Source organism: Aethalodelphis obliquidens, unplaced genomic scaffold, assembly GCF_003676395.1.
Source record: "Aethalodelphis obliquidens isolate GAN/ISIS:26980383/991018 unplaced genomic scaffold, ASM367639v1 scaffold32, whole genome shotgun sequence".
Lineage (NCBI taxonomy): Eukaryota > Metazoa > Chordata > Mammalia > Artiodactyla > Delphinidae > Aethalodelphis > Aethalodelphis obliquidens.
Window position 1 is genome coordinate 14,177,536 of NW_020837976.1, and position 20,253 is coordinate 14,197,788.

The 20,253-nt window shown below is 45.6% G+C and overlaps 1 protein-coding gene across 4 annotated transcripts in view; it reads left to right on the plus strand.

Annotated features, from left to right (window-relative positions):
• Window positions 1-20,253, plus strand: part of FHOD3 (formin homology 2 domain containing 3) — a 494,073-nt gene that overhangs the window by 304,053 nt on the left and 169,767 nt on the right. For all 4 annotated transcript variants that reach the window (XM_027127768.1, XM_027127769.1, XM_027127771.1 and 1 more), the window contains exons 8-10: window positions 471-565; window positions 7,506-7,649; window positions 19,041-19,279. In XM_027127768.1, coding sequence (XP_026983569.1) covers window positions 471-565; window positions 7,506-7,649; window positions 19,041-19,279 — 478 coding nt within the window. The remainder of the gene's footprint in view (window positions 1-470; window positions 566-7,505; window positions 7,650-19,040; window positions 19,280-20,253) is intronic.

The window sequence follows — 20,253 nt, forward strand, 5'->3', positions numbered from 1 at the left end:
CTGTTCTTGAAATGTTTGCTAGATGGACGTTTCACAGTTATTGTTTGAAGTCCATTGCTAGAGTGACTGTAAAGCTGTCCTGTGTCCCCTTTCCTTGCAGGAGATGGACATACAGAGAGTACTTACAAAGAATTTCCACACTTGGAGAGTAAAATGCATGGTCTAAAAAAAGCTGCATATGAATGGATTTTTAAAAAATCACCTATTTAGTATAAAGGGAACTTTTCAAACAAACTGATAGGCATCCTGACACTGAAGAGTATACATTTTCAAGTAGACAAGGATGACATGGTATATCGTCACCTAATTGGAAACATATTCAAGTCCATCCTAAGAATTGTGTCATGCTTTGAAATTTGGTGACTGAAAGGCACTGCCATCATTGGGTGATAAGTCTCTGGATAAACTGTGATGTGAATTGGACAAGGAGTGTTGACTTGCTGTTTCTAATGATTTTTGCTTTATTCTAGGAGTCAAACCTTGGTCAAATATCATGGAAATCCTGGAGGAAAAGGATGGGGTCGACACGGAGTTGCTGGTTTATGCAATGACTTTAGTGAACAAGGTCGGTTGATGTTTGTTACCGGTTGAACTGTGTCCCCCCACGCCAAAAGATGTGTTCCTGTAGATGTGTTCCTGAAGTCCTAACCCCTGGTACCTGTGAATGTGATCTTATTAGGAAATAGGATCTTTGCAGATGTAATCAGGTTAAGATGAGGTCATTAGGGTGGGCTCTAATCCAATAGGACTGGTGTCCTTATAAGAAGAGGAAAAGAGATACACATAGAGGGAAGACAAGTTAGACACACATACATGAGGAAGACAGCCAGTGAAAGCAGGGGCAGAGATTGGAGTGATACGTCTATAAGCTGAGGACCGCCAAAGGATGCTAAGCGTTGTCAGCAGCCAATCCCGGATGAAGCAAGGACGGATCCTACCCTAGAGCCATCGGAGAGAGCGCGGCCCTGCCGACACCTTGACGTCAGACTTCTAGTCTCTCCACCTGGGAGAGAATAAATTTCTGGGTGTTTTTCTTCTTCAAAAAACCAGTTTTTTATTTTTAAAGCTCTGCCATGTTTCTAGTGGGTGCCGAGGGTCACCTGCCACACTCACACCAGATGGTCCTTGTAGCCAGCTAACAGTCTGACCATCAGCAGACCAGGCCAGAGAGGTCCACTGGGGGGTGGTTCTGCCTTGCTGCTAGTCCTGATAACTTCTTGCTCCAATTCATCTACGATAATTTTGCCCTCCGAGTCCCAGATCTTGATGCTGAGCCAGCGGCAGCACAGAGCCAGTAGCATTGGGGACGGAAGCACAGGGCATTGATGAGGTTCCCACCATCTAGCGTGTGAAGGTGCTTGCCTTCGTTGAGGTCCCACAGCTTAGCCTGGCCATCCTTGCCTCCAGAAGCACGGAGGGATCCATCTGGAGAGATGGTCACAGTGTTCAGGCAGCCTGTGTAGCAAATGTGATTGGTCTTCAGCTTACAGTTTACCAAGTTCCATACCTAATTTCTGTTGTTTTAAGCCTCTCAGTTTGTGGTACTTTGTTATGGCAGCCCTAGGGAACTAGTACATGTGAAAATCTAAAATTTGCCCTCTGAAGAAGAACCACATCGTGTGCACCCCCGTGGCGGGAACACCCTTCAGCATGCCTCTTTGCAAGAGAAAACCCTTTACACCCACGTGTGGCATGTGTGCAATGTGTGGTGGTGCTCATACCTGTGAAGGCCTGAGAGTCTGCATGCTTTCTGTGCTTTGGTTCCTTCCAATGAAACCGGAAAGAGGGTAGCGAGAATTTTATGGCTACTCGCCCTATCAAGATGTCCCCTTGAAAACATTTTCCCTTAAGAATATAGATTAGCAAGTTTTACTCTAAGGAAATCATTCACAATCAGACAGAAAAGCAAGCACCCTGTTCCACGTCTTACTGACTTCTGACTGCTGGGGGCGAGGTATGGATTCCTGAGGGCGGGTCCCGTCCTCCTCCTGTGATGGTGACCTCACCCTTGTGCTCCCTTTCCTCCCATTACGTCCTCCCTGGTCACCAGCTTGTGTCCATCCTGAGAGGTGCTCTGACCGTGGGTCCCATGCTGACCTGGGACAGCCCACTCTCAGGACTGGAGCTCCTTCATCCCGGTGCTTGGGCCCCTTCCTCATTAATAATTGAGGGAGGGTGGGGTTGTTTCTCTTCCCTGGACCCCAGACGCTACATCAGCCACCCCAAGATCCTCCCTTTTTGTGCCCCAGGCTGCCGGGTGCAAGCCTGAGGACCAACTGCAGTGATCATTAGTTCCTCAGAAAGGACCCAGAATCTCTTCCTGAAATGTAGCAGGAGAAACATTTCCCCTGATGACTGGGGACAAATTAGTAGAAAGCAACATAATTATGAAGAGTAATTCTACTAGATATTAAAATGTTGTGCAAACTCTAAGGATTAAAACAATGTGGTCTTGACTCTTTCCTCAGCAGATGGCTGAAGCAGAGGGGCTGTGAGACAGACCTCAGTGCACAGGATGACTCACCCTGTGATTGAAATCCATAGGGACGGTCAGCTTTATTCATGACTGGGAGAGGTTTTGATAAATGGAAATAAACAAAAACATACTTTGACTGTATACCAAAACAAATTTCAGGTAGATTAAAGAGTTCAGTGTAACATATCAAACTGTAGAAAACTGAGGAAAAACTAGAGGTGAAGATTAACTGGTCTCTAGTTGCCGAATAATAAAATAGTAAAACCAGCCAAAAAGATTCCAAAACAAAGGACTTAAATATTTCACTGTATAAAACTATAAACTATAAAACATCTTATTTTAAAATGAAATCCAAAACAAAAACTAAAGGCAAGTGACAAACTGGGAAATTGTTTGCAAAAAACTGGGCAGAAAATGATACTATCCTAAATATATTAAGAACTCAGTTGAAAAATGAATGACATTAACCCTACTAAGATTAAAAGAAATATATAGTAAAACAACAAGCCATTTTCTCTGGGTCACGTGGGCAGTGATTGCTTTTTAATGAAATGCCGTTTGTTGATGAGGTCACAGGAAATTTCCTACAGTCCTGGTGGGGAATGGGCATCACTTTTCTGGAAGATAATCCTAAGAATTCGGTTTTTATTTTCAAAGCTCTTTGTGAGTTGATTTTACCATGCAATTTGAAAGCAATTTTCTGTTGGTTTTTGAAGATGAAGGTCACCTATTTCCTGTCGTTTTCAGTCACTGCCATTGTTTCGGAAAACATTAAATTCAGCAAAAATGGCATTTTCACTCTTGCACAGTGTTTTCATTGTAATGCTCTCCACATTAGTGGTAGAGGCCATGCTTGGCTGTGTAACGATTCCAGCAGCAGCCGCATGGCGTGGGCATCCTGCTGCCAAACACTGGCAAGGACCCAGCACGTGTCACACTCTCCTTGGCACCATAAGGCATCTAACGTCCAGGAATTCCTCACTTACTCTTTCTCTTCTGGCAGTTCCATCTCATCTTTTGTTCTGGGCCAGGGGAAGTCCAGGAAGGTCCTGAGGACATGATTCTAAGTGTCATCCTTTCCTCAAAAAGGTCAGCAGGCCGCTGGCACCCACACTGGGTTTGTTTTCTTTTGTTGAATTTTAGTCACGTTTATCGTTCCAGTGAGTAACATCTTCTGAGATCCCAAACATCATAACACATTGAAATGCTAATATGGGTCTGGAAAAAATTCAGACTCTGAAATGTGGGAAATTATACTGCTTTTCTAACTTTTCTTTCAGCAAGATGGAAGCTGGCCTAATAACATGGAATTCAAAACATTAACATTTTTATGACAAAACAAGGGTATGAAATTCTTGCCTGCTCATGGTTCTGAAACTGAAGTCTGCTCCCCTTGTTAAACAGGGAGATTAAAGAGGGGTTCCAGGATCCAGACTAATGCCCCCCTGAACTCTCCCCACACCCCAAAACCATGTCTTCAGAAGATCTGAGGGAGCGTCAGAAACGAACCGTTTCTCACCGTGCAAGCTGAAATTGCATGGTGCCCTGTCCTGATCCAGCTGCAATCTCCTAGGTGGGATTCCCCGCTTTGGGGGCTCAGATATTGACCACCTTGTAGAATCAGATGAAGCAGGTGGGGGGCGGGGGATGAGTTACAAGAGCCATTACCATGGGGCTGGCTTGGAGCGTTCAGGGAAGGTGAGCCCAGGGAGCCCTGGGGAGGGAAGCTGCTGTAGCGGAGCCAGCGGGTGAGTTACCTGATGGGATTCACACTGAGCATTTGTTTTTAGATTCGATTATATTGTTTTTTTTAATTACCATATAGTAAAATTGACTTTTTTCTCTTGGTATTTAGCTGTGTAAGTTTTAACACATATATAGTTATGGATAACCTTCACAATTAGCATACAGAACGGCTCCATCTCCCCTCAAATCTCGCTCATGCTATCCTTTTATAATGACGTCCTGATCACCTGTTCATGCCCCTGGCCACCACTGATTTATTCTCTATCACTATAGTTCTATTATTTAAAAAATGGGAATCATACAGGATGTGACCCTTCGAGGCTGGCTTCTCTCACTCAGCACAGCGCCTTAGCGATTCATCTATGTTACTACGCGTATTAATGGTTTGCTCCTTTCTGCTGCTGTATAGTGTGCCATTGTATAATATAAATATGCCTCCAATTTTTATCTCTTCATCCACTGAAGGAGATTTGGGTGCTCACAGCTTTTGGCTTTCACAGATGCTGCTGCTATGAACACTTGTGTACAGGCTTTCACCATACTGGTTTCACCCCACGAGAAAGATTTGATGGGATCAGTGAAAACCCAGGGACTGGAAAATAAAATGTCCTTTAGGACAGAGGTTTCTCCCTCTGAGAGAGGCTGTAAAGATTTACTTGTCACAAACCCTGGCAAGACAAGGTCTGAGAGAAACTAGGAAGGGGGTCCTGAGTGTCGTCTGAGAGTGAAGGCGTCAAGAGACATTTGCTCACAGACTTTTCTGGAGTAGCTGCCTCCTTTGCCAGAAATAGGCACCTTAGCAGTGATTGTCAGGGTAGAAATAGGAGGACAGGGCCCAGGAGGGGTGGGAGTGTGGCAGGCAGCGTTTGCTGAACATGTCAGAGAATCAGCTGAAAAGAGGTGAGTGTGTTTCTGGGCTGCACAGTCCCCTCCCCGTGCGGGCGGAGAACGAAGCTGTCTTTGACAAGATCAAGTGCATTCAGGGTGGTATGGCCATGGACTAGAGAAGCTGTCTTTGATCGTGGTGGAAGGCCAGCTCCCCTGCAGCCACCCACGAGAGGTGGTGGGACGTGGGTGTGGCTCAAGCCCACATTTGCACCGTGGAAATAACAGATGTCCTCTCAGTCAGTACCCTCAGATCTGGGCCTCTTATTAAGCGAGGGCTCTCTGATCTGTTTGGTTCTACAGACCTAATTATTTAATAGAAATCTCCCCACCAACCCATCATGGTTGGGCTTGCTAAGGCAATGGGGACTAGGTCCAGGAAGTTAACCTCCTGGAAACTTCTGAGAGAAGGAACCTCAGTTGACTCTCAGCAGGGAAAAAAGGGAAGAAGAAAGGAGGGGAACGGGGAGGTGAGGAGACTGCCAGAGGCCCCTCTCTGTGCCCATCCTACACCCCACCCCCAACCCCACACTGCGGTGTAGAAAGTTTTGAATCTAGCCCTGAATGTCTACTCACCTGTGATTGGCAGGTCAGCGGTCAGTCAGGGCACCTCCAATCATTAGCCCTGCCCTGGCGTTTGTATCACCATTTCCCTCTCCTCATCTTTTAACAAGTTCTGGAGTTTTCACTAAAACCAAAAGGTGGACTTGTTCTGATGAGAGGGTTCTTTGGACAGGTGTGTACTTTTTAAGTTAACTCAGTGGACTGCTATCTGCTAACGCAGCAGTGACTGCCTTGCCCGGCATCTGCAGACCCCTATGTGTGCTTCCACACTTGGCCACTTCGGTGTGAGCACCTGTTTATTTATTACAGCTGCTGACTGGTTCACAGCCTCCTGTTCTGTTTCCTTGCTGGGGCCCCTGATGGATTAAGCTGTCGCATCCCGGTTCTTTTTCTTCAGTGTCTGGTCTCAACAGCAGTGAGTTGTATCCTGTTTGTTCAGCATAGAAGGGAAACAGCCGTTATTTGGGTTATGAGTAGAGACATTCTTTCCAATATTAATAGCCCCAAAATAGAAGTGTTAAAAGAAGTTGGTGCTGTGAGATGATCCTTAAGAAAGTACTGGTCTTTTTTCTTGCAAGGCAAGTCACCATGTTTAGAGTATTTTTGAAATGCAATAATAATGAAATAAATAGGGAGTCGAGACCTTGAAATTTCAGGCCAGAGTAGTTTGTGTAGATGGCACAGGTGTGTGAGGAAAGGAGACCGGAATAGCAGGTCTGAGCGCAGGGTTTTATTAGTTATTATTTAGTAACTTCCTGTTACCTCAGGCGAATCCTTCCCTCCCCTGATTTCATCTCCCTCGTTTATAAGATAAGGGACTTTGAGTAAATCACCTCAAGGGTCCTTCCGGTTCTAAGCAGAGGCCTGATCTGAGCTATCATCCTTCTTTTAAGAGAAGCAGAACTCACAGAGAAGTCAGCTTTTCCTTTCTTGGGTTATCTTTTTGTCTCTTGGTTGCCGCTTTGAAATTTCTCATGTTTTCCTAAATGTCTTAGACCAAGGGGAAGGCCTGCCGAACTGAAAGAAAAGGGAGTCATTCAGTTGTCATCACTCCAGCTGTTGGTAGATCAATCTTAACGGGAGTTTTTCTGATCACTGGGTATATTAGTTTTCAATTGCCGTGGAACACATTACCACAAATTGAGCATCTTGAAACATCCCAGGCACCACCACCACCACCATCTTGAAACACCTCACAGTTTCTGTGGGGCAGGGTCCAGGCACCACCTCGCTGGGTCCTCTGCTCACAAGAGTCTCACAGGGCGGCAGTCAGGGTGTCACCCAGGGCTGGTGTCTCGTCTGAAGCTTGGGGCCCCCTTCCGAGCTTCTGTGGTTGTGAGCAGAGCTCACTTCCTTGCAGCTGTGGGACTCATGGCGGTTTGCTGCTGCTTCTGGGACAACAGGACAATCTCTCTTCTAGTCTCTGTGCTCAGAAAAGGCCTAAACCCACTTTTAAATGGCTCACGTGATTAGGTCAGGACCACCCGGCTACTCTCCCCTTTGATTAACTCAGAATCAACTGATTTGGGACCTTAATGACATCTGTAGAATGCTTTCACCTTTGCCATATAATGTCACCTGATCATGATCATGGGAGTGTCCTCCCTACCCTCAAGGGGAGGGAATTGTATAGCACCTGTATCCCAGGGGGCGGGATCCTGGGGTTCATTCTGCTTACCACACTGGAGAAGCTTTTTCTCAAATGAACTTAGCATCTGTTTGCTTTGCCCCACATTGTTATACTCGTGGCCACTGGCTACCATGCAAAAAATGCCCTGAGAGCCTTGTGACCGTCCCCTAAGACATGTCTGTGTCCTGTTCTTTCTGCATCCAGACCTTGTCAGGATTGCCAGACCAAGACACCTTCTACGATGTGGTGGACTGCCTGGAGGAGCTGGGCATTGCAGCTGTGTCCCAGCGGCACTTGACCAAGAAAGGGACTGACCTGGACTTAGTGGAGCAGTTGAACATCTATGAGGTAACAGGATATGTGTATGCCTTTTGTAGGGCCTCATACAGCCTGGACAAACGTCAAAGGCTGAGGGAGACATACTCTAGACCAGTGGCTCTGAGTGTGATGTGGCAGCATCTGCAACACCTTGGAACTGCCAAAACGCAGGCTCTCAGGCTCCGCCTCAGACCTGCTGAGTCAGAAACTCCAAGGGTGGGCCCAGATTGATTAATTGCTATTTTATTTTAAAGAACATTCATTCCGAATGAGGGGTGGTGGGGAAGGAGGCACATAGATCGTTGTTTCTTATCCTCGGATAGGGGTGGAACTTTCGGCAGGGCTCTATATAATTTGTAGGGTCCAGTGCAAAATGAAAATGCGGGGAAAAAGTGCTATTAAAGATACTAAACTTTTCACTTTCTTCTGCTTTCTCTCTCACCTTGTCATGGTGGGTTTTTTTAATTTGCTAAAAGTATGTACTCATTGAAGACTATTTGGAAAATACCAAAAAGTGTAAGAGAAAGAAACCGCCCATGATTTTATTATTAACCATGGTTAACATTTTGGTCTGTTTTTCTAGTCTTTTGTAAATGCATAGACTATTAACTCTGGAGATAATAGTGTGTATACAGTGTTGTGTACTGAATCTTTATTAGTAAATATTTTGGAACCATTTACTTTTGTCATTGAATCGTCTTCAAGAATTTCATTTTATTAGGAACATAATAGCCTGTCTGTCTGCAAGAACCTTAATACATATAACCAGTCCCCGTTTTCTCAGATTTAGATTGCTTCCAAGTTTTTGAAAATGATAAATGCTGTTATAATGAACAGCTTTATTCATAAATTTGTGTGCACAGCTAGAGTCCTAGGAGGGATATTTCCCAGCTGAATGGCTCCATTGTGATCTTCACTGGGTAGAAGTGGAGAAACTGACATGTAACTCATTACTTCCTTAAAGTTACTGTCATAATAAGTGACAAGCTGAGGAACAGAACAGAATTATCTTTGTATGATCTTAGGAAAAATCAGTGGAAACTGAGCCAGAGAGATCTGCTGTCAGAGCATAAAGCTTCCCACAGCTGGCCAGCTCTTTTGCCCCTGCTCTGGGCATCTTCTCCTCTAATGAAGCCTCACTTACCCAGTAATCTGCTCACACTTTCATGTTTTATTATCAGTGGGTGGTGGAGGAGTATGTTCTCATGGCTCCTAAGAGACAGGATAAAGTAGGAATTAAGAATACTAAAGATGGAGAAGGAAGGGACTAAAGACAGTTGGCTCACATCAAGGTAGAAGGACGTTTCCCAGTACATATACCTCCCTTTCTTTACCCCCTTCCCCCTGATCAGAGCTCCAGTCTCTGAGACTCTGCTCAACCAGGGGCTTATATTATCATAGCTTTGGATTCTGTGTGGTCAGTGTATATTAGAAGATAGCATAATGCAGGTGAATTTCCTACTAGTGAACCAACTGGGAGAGCATTTTGAAAAGTAGCCTGGTTACCTCCCCCAGAAGACTACTTCTGGTTTCAGGGCATACTTTCTCTCCAGTCTACCTGACTCTCAAGCTACCTCCCCATCTTCCTCTTTCCATTCATGCCAAACGTTTTAAAAGATGTCCTGTGTTCACAGTCTTCCTTTTGTCAAATGGCATTTGCTTAATATTTTTTTTTTTTTTTTGCGGTACGCGGGCCTCTCACTGCTGTGGCCTCTTCCGTTGCGGAGCACAGGCTCCGGACGCTCAGGCCCAGCGGCCACAGCCCACGGGCCCAGCCGCTCCGCGGCATGTGGGATCCTCCCGGACCGGGGCACAAACCCGTGTCCCCTGCATCGGCAGGTGGACCCCCAACCGCTGCGCCACCAGGGAAGCCCCATTTGCTTAATATTTTAACATTAAGAACATATCATTCACAAATGTAGATTATATGTTTCACTCAAAGAACAGCAAAACAGGGCTTCCCTGGTGGTGCAGTGGTTGGGAGTCCGCCTGCCGATGCAGGGGACGCGGGTTCGTGCCCCGGTCCGGGAAGATCCCACATGCCGCGGAGCGGCTGGGCCCGTGGGCCGTGGCCGCTGAGCCTGCGCGTCCGGAGCCTGTGCTCCGCAACGGGAGAGGCCACAGCAGTGAGAGGCCCGTGTACTGCAAAAAAAAAAAAAAAAAAAAGAACAGCAAAACAAACACCCATTGTGATAGTTAACTTTATGTGTCAGCCTGACTGGGCCACGGGGTGCCCAGATATTTGATCAAACATTATTCTGTGTCTGTGTAGGTATTTCTGGATGAAATTAACATTCACATTGGTAGACTGAGTAGTGAAGATTGCCCTCCTCCATGTGGGTGGGCCTCATTCAATCTACTGAAGGCCTGAATAGAACAAAAGGCTGAGCAAGAGAGAATTCACTCTCTGCTGATGGTAATGAGCTGGGACATAGTTTGCCTCTTATCTTTGACCTCTGGCTAGAACTAACACCATTGGCTCCCTTGGTTCGCAGGCATTTGGACCACAGATCTTGGTACTTCTCAGCTGCCATAATCATGTCAGCCAACTCCTTACACTAAATCTCCATGTATATCCTATTTGCTCTGTTTCTTTGGAGAGCCCTCATGCACTCATGCATTTAAGAAGCAGAATATTACCAGTAACTCGGAAGTGTCCTTGATGGTCCTTCCTGGTGTCATCCAACTAATTTCCAGCACTGTTCTCTTTTTTTTTTTTTTTTAAATAATTTTGTCTGAAAATAACTTATTCTGTGAGCTAACACAAAGGATCAGATTATCGAATAAGAGTTGACAGATCTGAGATCTTGTATACTAATCTATCTAGGCTAATAATTTCCAGAATGCAGAGGTGCAGAGACCTGTGACTCCCAGGTCTTTTATTCGTATATCAGACATGTGCTTTCTGACCCAGAACAATAGATGAGGTCTCCAAGTGTGGTTCACGCGTCACCTCGCGCAGTGAGTAATTTGCTTCATAACTATGAAGACTCTCTACTACATAGTCCAGAGAGTCGTGGCGTATAAATCCATAAATTCTGTGTTTATTTAGTGTAGGTGATCCTTAGCCAATCCTACCCTGCTAATTAAGGGCATTCCGGAAACAAGAACTCTCATTTTAGCAAATATCATCAGGCTGTTTGTTAGATAGTCTAGTTATTAGCATATTTACAAAAGATTAGATGGGGTCATTGTCTTCTTTCTTTCCGCAGAAGCATCACTACTACAAAAGGAGTGGAGGGATCACAGCCCAGCTGTTTTAACTCCTTCCTCCCAGTCTGTATCCCTAAACAACATATTAATTTTGTCTTTTTATAAATGGAACCATACCTCTGGTGTCCTCCTACAGTTTCTCTTTTGGCTTATTGTTTTTGAGACCTACCCATGTTGTTATGTGAAGTTCTAGTTTGTTCACTTTCACTGCTGATGAATATATCCCAATTTATTTATCTGCTCTTCTCTTGATGGATGTCGGCTGGTTACAGTTTTGTTGCCATGACAATGCTACCATGACCATTCTTTTCTGCGTGTGTGTGCGCGCGCGTGCCCAATACTCTTTATGTTTACATATCAATTCTATACTCGCTTTGTAAAAATATTTAGAAGTTTTTCTTCTTTCTCTCTGCCCTTGTCTCTGGTCTTTGATTATTTGATAGAATTCCCTTGGGAAATTGGGTGGACCTGTGATGATGATGATGATGATGATGGGGCAGAGGAGGAGTGTGTGTGTTTGTGTGTGTGTGTGTTGGAGGCAAGAGATCGTTGGTAACTATGTTTTTTCTATGGGTATTGGTCTATTTAGACTTCCTATCTTTATGTAGATCAGTTTTTCTGAATCATATTTTCCTAGGAAATTATCCACTTTATCTGGATTTTTAAACTGATTACTAAAGAGATATTCTTAGGAACGTTTTTAATTTCCTCTTGTTCAGAAGTTATTTTCCTTTGTTAATTTTTGTGTTTGCAATTTCTCCCTTTTTTTCCTCTGTGTTAACTAGTGGTTTGTCTGTTTTGTCGTTGTTGTTAATTTTGACTTATGTATGATTTTCAGTGCTCTTCTGTTTTGTAACCCAAAACGTTTTTATCTCTATAATTTCCTTCTTTAATTTTCTTTCAGTTTACTTTGTTGTTCTTTTTTTTAGATTTTTAAGTTGTTTATTTACTTTATTTCCTTTTATCCTTTAACCATCCTCGCATTCCTGGACTGTAACCCACTTGGTCATGATGTGTTCTTTTGTAAAGTGTGCTGTTGGAATTCTGTTCGATACTAATTTATTTAGGATTTTTACGCGAATAGTCATAAGTAAGATTGGCCTCCCTCTCAGCCTCCCCCCTCTTCCTTTCTTCCTTTTCTGTATGCCGCCCCTAGTAGCTTGGGCATCACTATTATGCTAGCATCATAACAAGATGATGCTGGTGGTCATGAAACCACTTTTGTATGTTGCTCCTGTAGAATGCACTCCCGGCGACTATGTCTATGGATGTCTCCAGGGTACCTCTCTGATTGTTCCTCCTCGATGTCCTCCCATGGATCTTTCTTCTCTGTCTCTTCCCTTTCAGTGTTGGGGTTTCCTTAGCAGACCTCCTCCTCTCTCAGTACATGCAGCCTGCACTATGATTCACCCAGTGAATTCAGCAGCTTTGGAGGCTGGTGGCTGATACCTTGACCCTGAGCTTCCTGCCAAGACTCCTGGCTGCCTGACCCTCTGCCTGCTTGTCTTTTTGTATTACGTTCATTCATTCATTGAGGGTATGTCACATACTCTGCTAGGGCTGAAAATACAGAGCTAGAAGATCTGTCCCTGCCCCAAGCAACTTTCATTCTGTGGTCTAAGACAAGCAGGTGGCTGGTTCCCCCAGCAGCTAAATGTGATGGCACAAGAAGGGACATGGAACATGCCAGAGGAGCTCAGATTATGTCAGTCACAGCCACCTGGAGGCTGCACGTGACATGTATCCAGCCCTAATGAAACCTTTTATTTTTCTCCCATGACAAAAACAAAAATCCCACACAATCTGTTCATTTCTCCATCTCCACAAAGAGCAGAGTTTCCCAAGTTACAAACCCGGAGCTGTCCTGGACTCCCTCCTCTCTCCTCTGTCCCCATGCTCGGCAGTCTGATTGCTGAAGACTGTGATTTCTTCTCCATTCTCCTAGCTCAGGCCCTCATCATTTCTTGCCTGGATTATTGCAATACCTTCTCATTCTTTTGTTCCTCTGTGAATCCATTCATTCAATAGAACTTTACTGAGCACGTACTATGTGCCAGGCACTATTCTAGGCCCCAGGACACAGCAGCAAACTAGACAGACAAGGCCAGTGTCCTGAGGGGATACACATTCTCATGGGGTGCAGACAGTGATCAAAGTACGTGAGTAAGCTGAGGATCCAAGATTGCTGGCGTGTCTATGAAGAAAAGAGACAGGATGAGGTAGAGGTGAGACACTGAGGCAGGGGGAGGAAGGCCCATCTGAGGTGGTGGCCTAAAGAAGGACAGTGACAGAGGGGAGAGTAGTGGAGGAGCTCAGGTTTGGCAGGTGTGAAGGGTTGAAAGGAGGTGTGATGACGGGCAGGGCCTGGAGAGGCTGGCACCTGCAAAGTGGCATCCCCTGGAGGCTTCTCTGCCTATTCCCTCTTCCTAACTCCCTGCAACTGAAAACAAGGGATCCTCCTGGAAGTCAGATCTGACTACGCCATTCCTCTATTTAAGGAAATAAACAGGAGTGAAGAATGAATGAAAAACCTTAAAACCTTTTTCACAGCCCGTGGGATGAAGCCCAAACTCTTTGAGTTGGTACGAGAGCTAACACCGTCTGTGGCCTTCGTGCTTCTGTGGCCTGTCTCGGGTCATTCCTAAGATGTCTCTGAAGTTTCAGCCACACTCAACTTCTTCTGTTTCTTGAACGTGAAAGGCAGGTCATCAGGGAGCTTCCCTTTATCCATTCTCCTTGCTTTGCCTGGAGTGCTCTTCCTTCCCATTCTCAGGTTGGCAAACTCCTCCTCCTCCTGTAGGAGTCATCTCAGATATCCCCTCGTCCGCAAGGCCTCCCTGACAAGGTAAAAGGAGTTCCTGCTACTTGTCGCCTGCACTTTGTTTATAACCCAGGAGGGAGCACTTGTCTGTGTCCACACCTCAGACTGAACAGTCCTGTTCAGGTCGCACTTGTCTATCTGTTTGCCTTTGTCATCTGTCTCATTCCTCTCTAACCCCTGTGCCCAGCAGCGCACCTGCCCAGAGTAGAAGTTCAGTGAGCACTTGAATGAAGGTCTCTTTTAAATATCACACGTTTTATTAACAGATGCTGGGTTGAAGGAAGGGCATGATTTAATCAGAAATCAGCTACCTTAAAGGGGAGATGCTTTGAGTAATCACTCAAGGTGATTACTGAATGCTTGGGGTATCAGGTAGAGTCAGGATTTTTATTCCTTTCTGAAAATTAATGCAGTTTTAAAAATATTTAGTGCCACAGGACAACTAAGTTCATTATATGCAAGGGCAGCAAGGAGGCCTATAAGCAGTGCCAATATTTTCCTCACAATAGACTCTGAATGTTTTCAAGCCATTGTAGAGACCTTGGTTGGGTTTCTAGAATTCTTCTTAATAGTGGAGGATGTCTGGTGACCATGTGTCCTGGACTTTCTTGGGAATGCCCAATTCCATGTAATTTAATTCCATTTTAGAAAGGTGATTTAATCCATGTTTAATTAAATTCATTTGAATTTTTATAGCTTTGAATGATTTTTCAAATACATAAATTCACGAATCAAAATAAAAAGTCTTTTGTCAGATTGTGTTCTAGCTTTTGATTCTGAAAATGTGGTCCTAGTAATGGCAAAGGCATCTTAGGGATGAAGACTTTGGGGGTGAGGGGGTGACTGTTACTGTCAGGAATAAATAACTTATAGATCCAATCTCTTAAAATTCTTCCTTTATCATAGGTGATTTTTAAAATGTGTATCAGTTAGCTCTTGCTGTATAACAAATATGCCAAAAAGAGTGGTCTTAAAACAGCAATTATTGCTCATGATTCTGTGGGTCAGAGATTTGGGCCTCGTTCACCTGAAAGATTCTCAGGGAGCTACAGTTATCTGATGGCTTGACTGGGGCTGAATGGTCTAAGATGGTCTCATTCACCTGGTTTGGCATTTGGTGCTGCTGTTGGCTGGGCCATATGTCTTCAGCGGACTAGCCCGAACTTCTTCACATGTAGCAGCATTTCAGAAGGACAAGTCTCAAAGTGCAAACACTTTTGAGGCATCTATGTCTTCTGATGTTCCATTGGCCAAAGCAAGTCACATGGAAAATTGTTGACTCATTGTAGGAGAGGGCTACACAAGGATAAGGAAACAGAGAGGCATGATTCCCTGGGAACCTAGTGCTATAATCATCTGCCACAACCTGTCATCAGCATAGTTTCTTCTTGAAATGGTACTAGCACTGGCATCCACTTCACCTAAAAGCTGAATCAAGATGTATAGGTATGAATTAAAAAGAAAATGTGGGATAGCAATTTGGAAAATGATAACATCTGCTGTGTAAAGATGGCTGCCTGTCATGGAGGTTAGTAGTAGTATAACAACGTAAACTCAAAGAAATGTTAATAGATTTTGACCTCTATTAAGAATGGTCAGATTGTTCAATGTTTGATGATACTAAGAAATTATTTTAAGCAGGACAGTGGTATGTGGTGATGGGTTTTAGAAATCTTTATCTTTTAGGGATATATACTGAAATATTAATGGGTGAAATTATATGATCTGGGATTTATCTCCAAAAAATCTGGCTGGGCTTCCCTGGTGGCGCAGTGGTTGAGAGTCCGCCTGCCGATGCAGGGGACACAGGTTCGTGCCCCGGTCCGGGAAGATCCCACATGCCATGGAGCGGCTGGGCCCGTAAGCCATGGCCGCTGAGCCTGCGCATCCGGAGCCTGTGCTCCGCAACGGGACAGGCCACAAACAGTGAGAGGCCTGCGTACTGCAAAAAAAAAAAAAAAAAAAATCTGGCTGTGGGGTTGGTGGCAGGGAGTAAATGAGGCAAGATTGGCCAGGGTCGATAGTTGTTGAACTGTCATAGGTGATGAGCACAAAAGTCTTTGTATGTGTTTGAAAATTTCCACAAAAATTTAAAAAGAATGTTTAGATCATTCAGTGGCCTCAAAGACTGGTGGAAGTTGTCACAGATGCCACCTTAGTCCACTCCTCACTGCTTTCTTGATAAGATGGGGTGGGATGTGCAAGCAATCAGTGCTGGAGGAGGAACCTGCTTGCTCCTCATCTTGGTTTTACAGACAGTGTTCTACATTTTTTTTTTGCGGTACGTGGGCCTCTCACTGTTGTGGCCTCTCCCGTTGCGGAGCACAGGCTCCGGACGCGCAGGCTCAGCGGCCATGGCTCACGGGCCCAGCCGCTCCGCGGCATGTGGGATCTTCCCGGACCGGGGCACGAACCCGTGTCCCCTGCATCGGCAGGCGGACTCTCAACCACTGCGCCACCAGGGAAGCCCATGTTCTACATTTGACTAAAAGTGTCAGAAGGTATCTGACGAGGGGTCCAGCAAACAAAACACTCCATCATTTGGGTGAGATTAGAGATTGTTCAGGACATGGTTGATCTCACCTTGGGTCCCATGGAGGACACTGAACTTGTAGCTAATTAGATCTGACACCACAGATTCTGAATAAGTCTCTTGATAAGTGCTGTTCTCTCCAGGTGTTTTCCAGCCCTTAGTGGACTTGGCTCTAATCCATAGTGCTCCCTAGTATCTGAAGAAAGTGCGTCTCTCTTCCTATCATCAGTGGACACTGGTGATTCTAAAATTCTTCTTGTAAAAACAAAACCAGGAGTGAAGACCAGCCCCAAATTTCATGTTACAGCATTCCTGACTGCCAAGCTCGAGACTGCCATTGGATCTCCTGGGATTCTGAGCCCCATTTACCCTCCGCCCCCATGCACCCTTTTCTTTGTTTAAGGGGATGGATGTTTTGTTGAGGATCTGAACTTTAGACAGCCCTCATTGAATTCCCTTTTATGGTGTCATTTTGATAATCTTTCAAAACTTTTCATGTAAACCTTCTGATTGTCTCCATCTTCCTTGACAAAAGGCAGTTAAAGTAGATTTCACTTTCTGCACACTCCGTGTACTTCTCTGAAAGGCACTGTGAGTGGAATGCTATTTGATCCTTGCATCTCTGAGGTTAGGCAAGAAATTAGAAATATCTGAACTCTACTTTATCCCCTAATCTTATCATTCCAAATGTGTGCTTAATTAGAAGCAGAATCAATACTTCAGGTCAGAATAAGTTCAAATGGTCTAGAATTTGTACATCTAAAAATGAAGAAAAAATAATTGGCTAGTAATATTTTAAAATACTCTCCTTGGTTAGGTGTATAATCATTCTCAAACTTTCCCCAGAGAATGCCATTTAAAGTGCTAAAGTTGAGATGATAAAAGTGGTTAACCAAATACATAACTTCTTTCTTAGTTCTTGCAGTTATACCACAGACCCCCCTGCGCTGCACCCCCCTCCCCCAGGAAACAGACTTTCCAGTGAGATTTTGTAACAATAGAGCTTTTTCTGAACTCTTATCAATTCTTACCTCAAATCTCCCCAAATTATGTCTGACTTGTAAATTCTAAGGGAACAGAATAGTCAAAATATTATTAAATTGTCTTCATCTATCTGGGAGTTTGTTATAGAACGTATCTGGCATGTAGATAGAAGGGTTTTCACTAAATCAGTCTCACCCAAAAGCTAGAACTGGAGGAAACTGGAGATGGAGCAGATCAAGGGAGGCTGCACTCCTGAGAAACAGGCCGTGCATCTCAGGTGTCCATCCTCGTGAACAGGATGAGAGTGGCCAGTCTGGCCCTGACTAAGCCAGGCTCACCTTGCTATGTGAACACAGTTGGCATCAATGCTTTGGACAGAGGAGACCACTGATTTTGCAGTAGCCAGGTTTTATGTAGACAGGTGATTGATGTCAAAGCCAAACAGCATGGTTAGCCATCTGGGTCTTTATATTACTTCTCCATTCTCTCACTTGTCAGGACCACGTTGTGAAATGTGACCAAGAGCACACACAAGGCTGGAAAATATGCACCGTTGGGGTCGGGGGACCATGTGGGTCCTTGGGTGCCAAATCAGAGAGACTGCTGGACTCGCTTTGGCCTGGCCCACCTGGTGTGCGAGGTGGCCTGACCTGCTAGTTCTGTGTGATGGAGGAATTTGTGGGCATCCTAGGCCCCTTCATCCGAGGGCCTATGTTGGGGAAGAATGGTCATATTCATTGAGTACTCGCCACAGGGAAAGCCCTACCCTAGCTGCTTAATATATGTTAGATAAGTTTTCTTACCAAAAACCTGAAAATGCAATCCTCTTAGCCTCATTTGCCGAGAGAGAGGCTCTCAGGCAAGCAGTTTGCTGCAGGTCACCCTTCATCCACTAGTGGCACAGGCAGCCACACAGAGGTCTAGTCAACGATAACTTGTGCTCGTCTGACCGTGTAGTTTTTGAGAAGGTAGGTATAAAAATAATTAAAGAAGCTGGAGATACAGATAGGTGTAACCCATGGTTGAGAAGAGTGAGCTCCGATAAAGAGGAGCGTATGCATAGAGATGGTGGGTGTTAATGTGAGCTGAGAGAGCCGTGGAGTAGGGTCCAGGATAGAGCAGATAGGAGAGGGCCGAGCTGGACCTTTGGACACGGTACCACCCAACTAGGAGCAGGGCTCCTAGTGTAAGTGCTTTTAAGAGGAAACTTTTTAAAAAAACGGAATTCCAGAGGTCCAGTGTATTTCTGGTCTATATTTTTGCGACCGCAAGTACAAGCAGGCTCCTGAGACCAGGCTGCAGAGGGTTCCCTGAGAGCCGCGGTGCGCGGGGATCTAAAGTCAGGCCTCTCAAAAGACCTGCAGGTGAGGCCGTTCGGCTCACCTAGTTTGCGGCTCTCGCCTTTCTCCTTGCTGTGCTCTTCTGAACAGCCTAGCTGGGAAGGCGAGCTCCGAAACTGTCAGGAGCTCCAGGGCTTCCGGCTGCCGCTGGGCGTCAGGAGAGACTCCGCCTCCTGGACCAGAGAAGAGCAAAGGCGGTGGGGGCGGGGCGGGGCGGGGGGGGCGCGCATGAGAGAGGACCTCGGAAAGGGCAGTGCTGGGCCGCAGAGTGAAGAGCCCATCTAATTACAAAATATTTCTCAGGTCTCCTCGTGACATCAGTTGACCTTTTTGTATCCGTTTGGGAAAATCACACAGTGGCGAGCATCTTTTGGTTTGCAGGTGGCGCTTTAGGATGCGTGCGGTTGTGATGACCTTGTGCAGAAGCCACAGCCACAGGATGGGAAGAGACGGCGTAGAGTGCTCATTGGGGTGCGACTGTGAAAGGCTGTCAGGTCTGAGCTCGCGCTGGGCGCTCTCTGCTTTTCCAGGTGGCACTCAGGCTCGAGGATGGCGACGAGACGGCTGAACCACCCCCCAGCGGGTGCCGGGACCGGAGGAGGGCCAGTGTGTGTTCCGGCACGGGCAGCGAGCACCAGGGCCTGGACCGCAGGCGGAGCCGCAGGCACTCGGTGCAGAACATTAAGAGTCCTCTGTCGCCTCCGTCCAGCCCCTGCTCCCCGTCGGTTCCCGACTTCAAGGCCAGTCAAGTGCGAGATCTCCGTGAAAAGTAAGTATTAACCCAGCCGCGGAGAGGGGCGCAAGGATGCCGGAAAGAGGGAGGGAGGCCACAACCCCACCGGTGCCCTTGACCATCCCCGCCTCTCCTGCTCCCTGCCTCTTCTCTACCATTAAACCATCACCCCTAATTCCCCCGGAACTTCCCAGGGGCGAGGTGGCCCTGGTGACATGCGTAGACTTGGTCTTACTAACGCCGTGAACTCATCTTCACCCACTTGTGTTTTCATATTATTTAGCATCTCAGTTAATATCTGTGTAGAAATGCTGTGCTTTATCAACTAGAAAAGAATCCAAAACACAACACTTTGGCCTAGAAATAAATGGTATGCCACCACACGAATGCGAGATCGATAGAGTCTGAGGTACTCATGATAATACATGGTTGAGGTTGAGTTAAATAGAAGAGATATGTGCTTTCATATAACTTCAGTAAATACTGATGCCATCATTCATTCAGTCAGTCATGCAGCATACTTTTTTATTAAGTGTCTGTTATACGCCAGGACTCTTTGAAACCGTGAAGACATATAAATAGAAAAGGTCTGATCTCCATTCCTGTGAACCTCCCATCTGGGCAGGGAGAAGGTAAGAATGAAGACAAGGACATAAAAGGAAATAGACTGACAATCCCATGAGAAATTATGTATGTCCAAAATATAAAATTTGACAAAATCTATAGGAGCTCAGAAGTGGTTCCATAAAACAGAGGTGCAGCAGAAGGATGGCCATGCTGCTCTGGGGCCTGGGTCCAGTTATATCTTCCCAAATGGATGCTCTCAGTTCACTAGGATGGTGGGACTCTGTGGACCAGTCCATGCCAGCCAACTCCACTGAGGCTGACAGATACACTGGTTGCCAGTGCACCTCTTCCTGCTGCTGGTGGAAACCCTGCTCACATCACTTGACTGAAGCATTTTCCCCCCATCATGGAGATCCACCTGGGAGCCAGGTGTAGGTCAGGAG